Source organism: Ovis canadensis, chromosome 11, assembly GCF_042477335.2.
Source record: "Ovis canadensis isolate MfBH-ARS-UI-01 breed Bighorn chromosome 11, ARS-UI_OviCan_v2, whole genome shotgun sequence".
Classification (NCBI taxonomy): Eukaryota; Metazoa; Chordata; class Mammalia; order Artiodactyla; family Bovidae; genus Ovis; species Ovis canadensis.
The window spans coordinates 51330041-51343524 of NC_091255.1; the positions used below are offsets into that span (position 1 = coordinate 51330041).

The 13484-nt window shown below is 47.8% G+C and overlaps 1 protein-coding gene across 3 annotated transcripts; it reads left to right on the plus strand.

Moving 5' to 3' along the window:
* The first annotated feature begins 347 nt into the window (after positions 1-347).
* On the plus strand, positions 348-12857 carry LOC138447595 (primary amine oxidase, lung isozyme-like). Of its 3 annotated transcripts, XR_011259910.1 has the most exons (5): positions 348-4054; positions 8879-9164; positions 9981-10121; positions 11702-11831; positions 12097-12857. XR_011259910.1 is itself a non-coding variant. In XM_069603783.1 (4 exons), the coding sequence occupies exons 1-4, from the start codon at positions 2458-2460 to the stop codon at positions 12445-12447; spliced, it is 2364 nt and encodes a 787-aa protein (XP_069459884.1). In that variant the 5' UTR covers positions 923-2457; the 3' UTR covers positions 12448-12857. The 3 variants fall into 3 exon arrangements, 2 of the variants coding, with proteins under 2 accessions (XP_069459884.1, XP_069459885.1); XM_069603783.1 differs by lacking the exon at positions 9981-10121 and having other exon boundaries at positions 923-4054; XM_069603784.1 differs by lacking the exons at positions 348-4054; positions 9981-10121 and adding an exon at positions 8547-8600.
* Positions 12858-13484: the final 627 nt, after the last annotated feature.

The following is a 13484-nucleotide window of genomic DNA, read 5'->3' on the forward strand; positions in this document are numbered from 1 at the left end:
CCCCATCTGGCTCCCTGTGTCTGGGAGCTTCCCCTTTCCCCAGTCCTGGGGCAGAGAGTCTCTTCACAGTTCTTTCTGCCCATTTGTATAGATCTGCCTTGGACCTTGCATCCTCTGGCAGAAGCTGGTCATGGAGACAGCAGCAGCTCTAGGCAGCACTTTAGATAGCTTTGTGGGTCCAGAGCTAATGAAGAGTGGTCATTTTGTGTCAGGTGTGTGTGTGACCAGTGCCCTCGGTACTCAGCAGTAGCCATCAGGGGAGGTGGGGCAGACAAAACAGGAAGACCAGGCACTAGCACCATGGGGCCAGGTGCTGTTCAATCATATGTAAGCATGCAAATAAGCCAGGGTTTCTAGGGGTGGAGCCTCCACACAGGCTGTTCCTATGGACAGCTGGGTGGTGGCAGCCTGGATTTGGGCTGCCTCTGCAAATAACCAGAGATGGGAAGCAGTAGAACTCTTGTCCCTAGAAGACTGATTAAATAAATCCTGATACACTCTTAAAGAGCAATAACTATGCAGCTGTAAAAGTAATTATATCTCTTTATAGGGAATCATAATCCAGTGAACAAGAAAAAGCACAGAAGTGTGTATAGGACACCTCCACTTGTGTTTTACAGGGAAGGATCACATAAATACATATTTTCATATCTTAGAAATGTGTATTCAGAAGACATGGGTAACACTGGTTGTTGCTGTGGAGAGGAACCAGGAGATGGGGACTCAGATGGGAGGCGATGGGAGGTTTAGTAGTATAAACAGTTTCGAAAATTTTGAATTTTGAACCATATGACTGTATTAATATTCATTTATTATTATTCAAATAATAAACAGGCCCAACAAGATTTGACTCTGTTCTTTAAACTAACTTGTGTTTTAGGAAGGGGTAGGGTAGGGAATGGCACCCCACTCCAGTACTCTTGCCTGGAAAATCCCATGGACGGAGGAGCCTGGTGGGCTGCAGTCCATGGGGTCTCGAAGAGTCGGACACGACTGAGCAACTTCACTTTCCCTTTTCACTTTCCTGCATTGGAGAAGGAAATGGCAACCCACTCCAGTGTTCTTGCCTGGAGAATCCCAGGGACGGCGGAGCTTGGTGGGCTGCTATCTATGGGATCGCACAGAGTCAGACACGACTGAAGCGACTTAGCAGCAGGGTAGGGAAAGCTAAAATGAGTTGAGACATGGGCTTGGGGGCTCAATTTTCTCAAGTGTTTGAACCCAGAAAAATGGGTGTGGCCTCTGGTGATCCCTTTGCCTCCTCTTGTCTGTATATGTGTAAGAAAAATGCTAAACCTCAGTCAGTTTCTCTTTTGCTGTCACTCACTCTCTCTGTCTCTCTTCAAAGAAGGGGAATGAGAAGCAATGGGGAGGGGTGACTTCTGCCTGCTGGAAGCCCAGGCAGGGCTGGGAGGTGAAGGACAGGAAACAGATTTCAGATGCTGCTCAGCTTCTGACCTGAGGGAGTCGCATCCAAGGAGCTCACACAGCACAGAAGCTTCTGCTCCTTTCTGTCCTGTTCCAAGCCCAGGTTCCCTGCTGGGTCAACAGTGGATGGAGATGAGTCCATGAGCTGGAGAGAAGCTAGGTTCTGAAGAACAGGGAGAAAGACCTGTTGGGAGAGAGGGCCCCATGTCGGCTGGATGCATTTATAACTTGGCCCAGGATGCAAGTTCACAGCCAGGGTTCCAGGCACCCTGACCTGTGATGATCCACTGGGATAGAGAGACGGTCTTTCATACACTGCAGCTCCCAACTCCCTCTAGATTGTTACTGGTTCCATCCCCCAAATGTTTCCCTCCAGTGACTCAGGGAGCTCAGGGCCTCCAATATGTTGAAATGGCTCAGCCCTTCAGTTCCCCAGCTCCTCCCTGGTGCTTTGTGTTCTCAGCATGATTCTGCAGGTTCCTGTGGGTGCCTGTAGGATTCTGGTGATGGGGAAGCAGAAGACAGTGATGAGGGCTTCCCAGACTAGAGGAAGGAAGGAGCGAATCCTGCTGGAGGGTTGTGCTCAGGTGTATTTGGCTTGCAGCCAGGAGAGAAGCCCAAGGACAGTCCCTTTCTGCTCCCCCATCACATCTTCCTCTCCTCCCTCCAGCTGTGTCTCACTAACCCAGCCCTCCTCCACTTTGTGCCCCAACCTTGAACCTGAGTGTTTGATTTGGAACAGGAAGACAGAGGCTGACGTGCCCCACTTAAAGTCCAGGTTTCTACCTCAGTCCCACCTCCCAAGCCTGGTTTGACCATTGCCTGCACCCAACCTCCACTCCCTGCCAATCCCTTCTCCTTGGCTGCTTGTCTTGAATTTACCCATCATGCCACTGCCCAGAAGGACCACCCAGAGCCAGGAACCTCCAGAGACTGAAAGAGGCATTGAGTACCCAGGTCCTGTCTGTCTGTCTATCTTGCATTCTGCATTCCGATTGAAGAGGCTGAGGACAACCAGGAGTTTTAGAGATGTTCATCTTCATTTTTCTGTCCTTGTGGACTCTTCTGGTGATGGGCAGGGAGGAAGGTAGTGCTGGGAATGGGGAGGGATTTGGGAAGCAATGTCATCCCAGCCTGCCTCCCCGCTGCCCCTCCGGATCCCTCAGTGTCCAGCCCTGGACACACCCTGACCAGAGCCAGCTGTTTGCAGACCTGAGCCGAGAAGAGCTGACGACTGTGATGAGCTTCCTGACCCAGCAGCTGGAGCCAGACCTGGTGGATGCAGCCCAGGCCCGACCCTCAGACAACTGCATCTTCTCAGTAGAGCTGCAGCTGCCCCCCAAGGCGGCAGCCCTGGCCCACCTGGACAGGGGGAGCCCCCCACCTGCCCGGGAGGCACTGGCCATCGTCTTCTTTGGCGGACAACCCCAGCCCAATGTGACTGAGCTGGTGGTGGGGCCGCTGCCCCAGCCCTCCTACATGCGGGATGTGACCGTGGAGCGTCATGGGGGCCCCCTGCCCTACTACCGACGCCCCGTGCTTCTCCGAGAGTACCTGGACATAGACCAGATGATCTTCGACAGAGAGCTGCCCAAGGCTTCTGGTGTCCTCCACCGCTGCTGCTCCTACAGACAAGGAGGAGGGAACCTGGTGACCATGAACTCAGCTCCCCGTGGCGTGCAGTCAGGGGACAGGGCCACGTGGTTTGGCCTCTACTACAACATTTCTGGGGCTGGGTTCTTCCTGCACCCTGTGGGGTTGGAGCTTCTGGTAGACCATAAGGCTCTGGACCCTGCCCAATGGACCATCCAGAAGGTGTTCTTTCAAGGTCGCTACTATGAGAGTCTGGTCCAGCTGGAGGAGCAGTTTGAGGCTGGCCAGGTGAATGTGGTGGTGATCCCAAACAACGGCACAGGTGGGTCCTGGTCCCTGAAGTCCCAGGTGCCCCCGGGGCCAACTCCCCCTCTGCAGTTCCATCCTCAGGGGCCCCGCTTCAAGATCGAGGGCAATCGAGTTTCCTCCTCATTGTGGACTTTCTCCTTTGGCCTTGGAGGTTTCAATGGTCCTAGGATCTTCGACATCCGCTTCCAAGGGGAGAGAATTGTGTATGAACTCAGTGTCCAGGAGGCCTTGGCCATCTATGGTGGAAATTCTCCTTATGCCTTGAGAGGCCGATATGCAGATGCCAACTTTGGTTTGGGGTACTTTTCCACACCCCTGAGCCGAGGGGTGGACTGTCCCTATCTGGCTACCTATGTGGACTGGCATTTCCTTCTGGAGTCCCAAGCCCCCAAGACACTACGAGACGCCTTTTGTGTGTTTGAGCAGAACAAGGGCCTGCCCCTAAGGCGACACCACTCAGATTTTCTTTCCCACTATTTTGGGGGCGTTGTGGAGACAGTGCTGGTCTTCAGGTCTGTGTCCACGATGCTCAACTATGACTATGTGTGGGATATGATCTTCCACCCCAATGGGGCCATAGAAGTCAAATTCCATGCCACGGGCTACATCGGCTCAGTGTTTCTCTTTGGTGATGCCCGAAGATACGGAAACCAGGTTCGGGAGAACACACTGGGCACCATCCACACCCACAGTGCCCACTACAAGGTGGATCTGGACGTGGGAGGTAAGACGTGCTGGCAGAGACAGCGATTCCAATACAAGAGTATGAAGTCTTAAGCCTAGATTTAAAAGTTTTCATTGTGCCAATTCCTTGGTTGTCCAGTGGGTTAGACTCTACATTTCCACTGCAGGAGGCAGGGTTCCATCCCTGGTCAGGGTACTAATATCCTGCTTGCTGGGAGGCCAAAGAGAAGAAAAATCTCTTTGAAACATTAAAGATGTACAAGTATATGAATAAATATGAAAGTCATCGAACTCCTCAGAGATTTTCAACTTTAGATAGTTATTCCTTCATGCTTAAAAAAAATAATTCTTTCCTTTTTCAAACTGGGCACCTGCAGTTCTAGAATATATCACGGTGTGTTCTATGTAGGATACTATAGAGTGGTTGTTTAGTTGCTCAGTCGTGACCAACTCTGCGACCCCATGGACAGTAGCCCACCAGGCTCCTCTGTCCATGGGATTTCCCAGGCAAGAGTACTGGGGTGGGTTGCATTTCCTTCTCCAGGGGGTCTTCCCAACCCAGGGATGGAACCCACGTCTACTGCATTGGCAGGTGGCCTCTTTACTACTGAGCCACCTGGGAAGACCCATGGTAAGATATACTGGTATAGATTTTTACTGAAAATTTTTGATCATAAGGTACATATATTTTCTAAGTTATAATTTCTCACATAACAACATATCATACTCATGCAAACAATAAATATTTACTGAATGCATATTTGTGCCAAGCGCTGCACTAAAACAGTTTAACAAAAGAAACCATATCTCTGCTCTCAGGAGGCTTAGGTTATAATGGAGGTACAGTAGGGACCACATGAAGAGCTCCTGGCAAATGTGAGAGCAACCTTTTTTTAAAAAATTGAAGTTTAGTTGATTTATGATGTTGTGTTAATTTCTGTTATGCAGCAAAGTGATTCAGTTATACATACATATTTTTTTTCATATTATTTTCCATTATGGTTTATCTCAGGATATTGAATACAGCTCTCTGTGCTGTCTTTGTTGTTTATCCATTCTATATACAGTAGTTAATGTCTGCTAACCTCAAACTCCCAATCATCCCTCCCCCACAGCAACCACAAATCTGTTTCTGTAGCTGTAAATCTGTTTCTGTTTCATAGATACGTCAATTTGTGCTGCATTTTATTATTTTTGAAATTTTTAAATTGGAAGATAATTTCTTAACAATGTTGTGTTAGTTTCTGCTGTTCAACAATGTGAATCAGCCATAAGCATGTGTGTGTGTATACATATATATAACCCCTCCCTCATGAGTCTCCCTCCCACTCTTTCCCATCCCACCCCTCTAGGTCATCACAGAGCACCTGGCTGAGCTCCCCACATTATATAGGAACTTCCCACTAGTTATTTTACACAAAGTATTTCAATGCTGCCCTCTGAATCGTCCCACCCTCTCCTTCCCTCGCTGTGTCCACAAGTCAGTTCTCTCTGTTTATGTCTCCATTCCTGCCCTGCAAATAGGTTCACCACTACCATTTTTCTAGATTTGATATATATGTGTTAATGTACAATATTTGATTTTCTTGTTCTGACTTACTTCACTCTGTGTAACAGGCTATAGGTTCATCCACTTCAGTTCAGCTGACTCTCATTTGTTCCTTTTTATGGCTCAGTAATATTCCATTGTGTATATGTATCACATCATCATTATCCATTCACCTGTCAATGGACAGTTAGGTTGTTTCCATGTGTTGACTATTATAAATACTGCTGCTATGAACATAGGGGTACATGTATCTTTTCAAGTTATAGTTTTGTCTGAATATATGCCCAGGAGTGGGATTGCTGAATCATATAGTAACTCTATTTTTAGGTTTTAGTGTAGGAGGGCTCCCTTTTCTCCACACCCTCTCCAGCATTTGTTGGGAAATGCTTTTTTCTATTCTTTTATTCTGTTCAATATGGTAGTCACTAGCCACTTCTACTGTGTATATGTATATCTCACATCTTCTTAATCTAAGCATCAGTTGTTGCACTAAGGTTGCTTCTAGGTCTGGGCTATCATAAATACGGTGGCTATGAACTTTGGGGTGCATGTATTTTTTTGAATTACAGTTTTCTCCCAGGCCCAGAAGTGGAATTTCTGGATCACATGGCAACTCTATCTTTACTTTTCTGAGGAACCTCTGTACTGTTCTCCTTGGGGGCTGCACCAATTTACATTCCTACCAACAATGTAAGAAGGTTCCCTTTTCCCCACACCCTGAGAGAAAGATGTTTATGCTTATCCTCTTTGTATCTCAGCTTACTGAAGTGTAAAAATGGTTTAACAGTGCATTTCTCATAAGGTTGTTGTGAGGATTAGTGACTGTTTGAAAACATCTTTTCTTTTGAAATAACTTTTGGTTTTGGCTGAGCTGGGCCTTCATTGCAGAGCATGGTCTCTTCGTCATCATGGTTGGGCTTTCTCTAGTTGCGGCTCACGGGCTTCTCTTGTTGTGGAGAACAGGCTCTAGAACGTGAGGGCTCAGCTAGTTGTGGCTCTTGGGCTTAGATGCCCCAGGGCATGTCAAATTTTAGCTCCTTGACCAGGGCTCAAACCTGCATCCTCTGCAGTGGAAGATGAATTCTTAACCACTGGACCACCAGGGAAGTCCCTGAAATAACTTTCAGTTCAGTTCAGTCGCTCAGTTGTGTCCAACTCTTTGTGACCCCATGAACTGCAGCACGCCAGGCCTCCCTGTCCGTCACCAACTCCCAGTAACTTTTGCAAAGGAGGTAGCTGGAAAATACCACCTTAACCAACTGCTTGAGTCCCCCATCACTGGTGATAAGACATAAGGACATGATGTACCCCATGATACAATGCTCTGAGAAGGGTGTAATGTCATTCCTGTGGTTTTCTTACCCAAGAAACTCCATGAAAACAAAAACACAAGCTCAATCTAATCATGAGACCGTATCAGAGAAACCCCAGTGAAAGGCATTCTACTGCTGTGTCTTTGTTGCTGTGTGTGGGGTTTCTCTAGCTGCAGGGCAGAGGCTTCTCCTTGTGGTGGTTTCTCTTATTGCAGAGCACAGACTCTAGAGGGTAGACTCAGTAGTTGATGTGCAAGGGCTTAGTTTCCCTGAGGCATATGGAATTTTCTCAGACTAGGAATTGAACCCATGTCCCCTGAATTGGACAGGGAAATCCATTAAAAAAACAAACAAACAACTTTTTTATTGGAGAATAGTGTTTAGAACACTGATTAATAGTGTTGTGATAGTTTCAGGTAGATAGCAAAGGGGCTCAGCCATACATATACTTTTATCCATTCTCCCTCAAGCTTCCTGCCATCCAGGCTGAAAAATATTTGTGTATTTATTTATCTATTTGGCAGCACCAGGTTGCAGGCGAGTTCTTAGTTGATTCATGTGTATCTAGTTCCCTGACCAGGGATCAAACCTGGGCCCCCTGAATTGGGAGCTCAGAGTCTTAGTCACTGGACCACTTGAGAAGTCTCTACGGTAAACCTTAAAGCACATGTAATGGTGCCTGATACGCATGGAAAAGTATTAGCTATTATTGTTGTTAGTATTATCCATATGAGTTTGCTCGTGTGGCTGTACCAGAAAAGAGAACTCTTAGGCTGTAGTTATCATCTATAAGTAGAAAGGCTTCACCGGTGGCTCAGATGGTAAAGAATCTGCCTGCAAGGCAGGAGACTCTGGTTCGCTCCCTGGGTTGGGAAGATCCCCTAGAGAAGGGAATGCTTACCCACTCCAGTATTCTTGCCTGGGAAATTTCATAGACAGAGGATCCTGGAGACCTACAGTCCATGGACTCACAAACAGTCAGAAATGACTGAGCAACTAACACACACGTAAGCAAAAAATGTGAAGTGTGGACTAGGAGCAGTAATTCACAAGAGGCAGCTGAGGCTTTGCTGAATCGGTCTCTGCTCTCTCTAATCTTTTGAAAGTATGGAGGAGGCTTCCGGCGTGTTTTCGTTTACTGTTCCTTGGCCTCGAATCACTTGAGTTGACTTCTCATGTGGAACCTAGCTGGACTCCAATAAATTCGTTCAAAACAAATATGTAGGCAACATACTGTGCCTAATTCTGTGCCAAACCCCAAACAATAGGAAACACCACTCAGCTCCAGCAGTGTTGGGCCAGGGGTCTGACTTTCCTTCCTGCTGGCCTGCGTGTCTGCTGTCCATGTGTGCTGGAGCCACTTGATGTTGGTTTCCTCTGGGTACTCATGTATAGTCAGTGTAGAACCAGACTGAGACCTAGGTCTCCGGCACTACCATGAAACTAGCCACGTGCCCTTGGTGACAAACCGGGGCACACCAAAGCCTCAGTTGTCCCATCCATAAAATGGGTTGTTGTGTAAGTAAAGCATCAATTCATGTAAAGTCCTTAGCACACTGCCTGTGTAGAACTTCTCCAAGTTCAGTAAATTGAGCTACTGCTGGGTTTATGTTCATGAGAAGGCAGTTCTAATGATGGAGCTTCAGATATGATATGCAGACCTTTTCCTCAGGTCAGAAAGAACCTGACTCTGCACATCGCCTGCTAGACTGCTCCAACCTCAGGTAAACTACCCTCCCTTCAGCTCCTCAGAAGGAGAAGGCCAATGGAAACTCAGTTGTAGGGCATCTGGGGTTATTACCGGAGATGATGTCCAGAAGAAAAATCTCCAAATGTCTGGATCAGGGACATTCTAGGGAGAGGGGAGGGAAGCAAGGGACACACTCAGTCTGGCCTTGTCTTTGGTTCCTACTCTGAAGCCAGGAGCAGGCAGACTCCAGACGGGAAGGGCAGCTGCCTGACCAACTCTCGCCCCTCCCGTCTCCCCACTCCACTCCTGCAGGACTGGAAAACTGGGTCTGGGCTGAGGACATGGCTTTTGTCCCCACGGCGATACCCTGGAGCCCCGAGCACCAGATACAGAGGCTGCAGGTGACCCGGAAGCAGCTGCAGACAGAGGAGCAGGCCGCCTTCCCCCTGGGAGGGGCCTCCCCTCGCTACCTGTACCTGGCCAGCAAGCAGAGCAACAAGTGGGGGCACTCTCGGGGCTACCGCATCCAGACAGTCAGCTTTGCTGGGGAGCCACTGCCCCAGAACAGCTCCATGGAGAGAGCCTTCAGCTGGGCAAGGTGAGTGATGGGATGTAAGGCAGGCACTGGGGGAGGTGGATGGTACAAAAGGCTACGTGTTGCTGGGAACCCAGGTTCCCCACCTCCCATGGGTGTGTGTATACACTCATAACCACACATTTTCACACACATGCATTCCTACAACCACAATCTTAGGCTGCTCAAATTGAAGCCTACTGGGTGAGTGGATGAATGGAAAGATACTGAATCAAATGTGAAAAAATGTTTAAGGCATCAGTAGAATCTATGAGGTGGGTATGTGGGTGTTCACTATACTACTCTTTCAAGTTTTCTGTATGTTTAAAATGTTCATAATCAAGGTTGGAGAGGAGAGACTTCCCTGGCAGTCTAGTGGTTAAGACTTCACCTTCCAGTGTAGGGGGTGTGGGTTTGATCCATGGTCAGGGAGATAAGATCCCGTATTTCTTACAGCCAAAAAGCCAAAACATGAAACAGAAGCAAGTTTATAACAAATTCAATAGACTTTTAAAAAATGGTCCACATTTAAAAAAAAAACAACCTTATAAAAAAAGATTGAGTCAAAATAGTTATTAAAAAGTCCGTAAACAAATGCTGGAGAGGGTGTGATGAGAAGAGAACACCCCCTATACTACTTGTGGAAATGTAAATTGGTACAGCCACTATGGAGAACATAGTATGGACATTCCTTAAACACTAAAAAATAGAACTACCATACAATCCTGCAATCCCACTCTGGGCATATACCCAGAGAAAAACATGATCTAGAAGTATACATGTGTTCATGTATACACGTGTCCTAAAAGTATCCAGTGTTCACTGAAGCACTCTCTACAGCACTGTTTACAGCCAAGACGCGAAAACAGCCTAAATGTCCATCGACAGAGGAATGGACAAAGCGCATATGGAACATATACACAATGAAATATCACGCAGCCGTTAAAAGACGTGATGGCTTCAGCTCCTCAAAAGGAGAAGGTCAGTTGAAACCCAGCCACATAAAATAAGAGTTTAAGGAGTATGCTCCACCTAGTTGAATCAAATTTCTTTAAGTTCCTTGGAGGAACACCCTAATGTAAAATGTATGAAATTTAACCACCAGTGGTCACTTCTCTCTCAATAAAATGGGGGTAGGGACATTGGTAGGGTGGAGGACATTTGCAGCAACATGAATGAACCTAGAGATTGTCATACTGAGTGAAGCAAGTCAGATAGAGAAGGAGAAATATCGTATGACATGCCTTATATTCGAAATCTAAAAAAAAAAATTATACAAATGAACTTTATGAAACAGAAACAGACTGACAGATTTAGAGAACAAACTTATGGTGGCCAGGAAGGAAGGGTGAGGGGAAGGGGTAGTTGGGGAGTTTGGGATTGACATATACACGCAGCTATACTTAAAACTGGGCTTCCCTGGTGGTCCAGTGGCTAAGAATCCACCTGCCAATGCAGGGGACATGGGCTCGATCCCTGGTCAGGAAGCTAAGATTCCCACATGCTGCAGGGCTACTGAGCCCGTTCACCACAACTACTGAGCCAGCACTCCAGACCTCTGAGCCGCCACTACTGAAGCCCTCATGCCTAGAGCCCACACTCCACAATGAAGACTAGTCCCCACTCCCTGCAACTAGAAAAAGCCTGAGCTCATAGCAGCAAAGACCCTGTGCAGCCAAAAATTAAAAAAAATAAAATGGATAACCAATGATATCCTACTATGTAGCACAAAGAAGTCTGCTCAATGTTATGTGGCAACCTGAATGGCAGGGGAGTTTGGGGGGAGAATGGACACATGAATCTGTATGGCCGAGTCCCTTTGCTGTTCACCTGAGACTATCACATTGTTAATTGACTGTACCCCAATACCAAAAAAAAAGGTTGAAGGAGGGAAGGAAAGAGGAAGAAAGGAGCACAGTTCTGAGGGAGTCCTCCCTAAAATCCAGGTCCGTGAGATACTGAAACTTACCTAAGATGGGAATCAGGCCATGCCTGTGCCTGTGCATGCAGGTCCAGAGTCCCATGTGCATGGAGGCATGAGCCACAGTCCCACCTGAAGTCTGAACGAAGGGCTAGTAGATGTCTGCTGCTGCTGCTGCTGCTAAGTCGCTTCAGTCGTGTCCGACTCTGTGCGACCCCATAGACGGCAGCCCACCAGGCTCCCCTGTCCCTGGGCTTCTCCAGGCAAGAACACTGGACTGGGTTGCCATTGCCTTCTCCAGTGCATGAAAGGGAAAAGTGAAAGTTAATTTGCTCAGTTGTGTCCGACTCTTAGCGACCCCATGGACTGCAGGCTACCAGGTTCCTCCGTCCATGGGAACCGTCAGGCAAAAGTACTGGAGTGGGGTGCCATTGCCTTCTCCAGTAGATGTTTGAGATACGTGATATTGAACACATGCAGGAACCTTGTGAGAGAGGGTGGGAAGTGGACAGAGGACGAGAACGAGGCTGGACACCCTAAGACCTTTATGCTCCTTTCCCATTAATGTCCTCTCCTCAGTGCAGCTTCAGGCAGCAGGATGGGTCGATGATCTTGTGGGTCTAATCCAAACCCCCTGCAGGTACCAGCTGGCCGTGACCCAGCGGAAGGAGGGGGAGCCCAGCAGCACCAGCATCTATAATTTGAACGACCCCTGGAGCCCCACCCTGGACTTCAGTGACTTCATCAACAATGAGACCATTGCTGGGCAAGTGAGTCGAGAGGGGGCCTGTGGGGGTGAGGGAGGAGGAGGAGGGAGCAAGCACGAGCCTCCTCACTTTCTTCCAAGTCAGAATCCTCCAGGGGTCTTTAGGACTCACTAAGTGAACTGAACTGAACTGAACTGAAGGGAGAAAGTGTTCTGATTTCACATTTTTCCTGGCTGATGAGCTCAGTCCTTCCATATGAGGCCACTGTGGGAGGCAGAGGTGTTCTTGGCAGTGCCTGACCTCATGATCCTCTTTCTTCCCCCACTAGGACTTGGTGGCCTGGGTGACAGTCGGTTTCCTGCACATCCCACATGCAGAGGACATTCCCAACACGGTGACAGTGGGGAATGGTGTGGGCTTCTTCTTGCGACCCTACAACTTCTTTGACCAGGAGCCCTCCATGGATTCTGCTGACTCCATCTACTTTCGGGAGGACCAGGATGCTGGGTCCTGTGAGGTCAACTCCCTGGCTTGCCTGTCCCAGGCTCCTGCCTGTGTCCCTGACCTCCCTACCTTCTCCCATGGGGGCTTCTCCCACAACCAGGTGGTTGTTGGAATGGGGAATGTGGCTGGGGCCCCAGAGCCAGGGAGTGTGGAGACAGGAGGGGACGGGCACTGAGCTGGGGAGCCTGTGCCCTCTTCTCCCTCCTCACACCCCGAGGTCCTCTCTTTCCCATCATCCTTCCTCGCCTCCCCTCCCTGCTGGGAGCATCCTGAATCTGTGATGCCTGAGACAGGAGCTTCTCAGTTCTGTGGATCCCAACCTGCTGGGTTCCTGTCACAGAAAGGAAAGGAATTACCAGCAAGGATTCTGGAGTCATGGCTATACTTTCCCCAGAAGACTATTTTTTTTACGTTTTTAAAAATCTTATTCTTTAAATAAGATATGATTCATATACCATGAAGTTCATGCTTTTAACATGTACAATTTAATGGGTTTTAATATACTCATAAAGTTGCATAACCATGACTACTATCTAATTCTAGAACATTTTCATCACCCCACAAATAAACTCCAAATTGTGTTAACTGTACTTTCTATTTGCCTCCAACCCCTTCCCAATTCTACATAACCACTAAACCTTTCGGTCACGACAAACGTGCCTAGATCCTGGAAATTTCATATAATAGATTCAGGCAATGAGTGGTCTTTTGTGGTTGGCTTCTTTTCCTCAGTGTAGCATTTCTGAGGGACATCCATGCTGTAGTGTGAGTCAGTACATTACTTTATGGCCAAATAATATTCCATTGTATGAATAGACCATACTATGTTTCCACTTTTTTGGTTATGATGGATAATGCTGCTCTGAACATGGATAATGCTGCTATTGTGTACAAGTTTTCATGTGAGTGAATGCCTTCATTTCTCCTGGGTGTATACCAGGGAATGGAATTGCTAGGTCATATGGTAAAGGACATCAACCCTGAATATTCATTGGAAGGACTGAAGCTGAAGCTCCAATACTTTGGCCACCTGATGCAAACAGTCAACTCATTGGAAAAGGCCCTGATGCTGGGAAAGATTGTGGGCAAGAGGACAAGGCAGTGACAGAGGATGAGATGGTTGGATGGCTCAATGGACATGAGTCTGCGCAGACGCCAGGAGCTAGCAAAGGACAGGGAAGCCTGGTGTGCTGCAATCCATGGGGTCGCAAA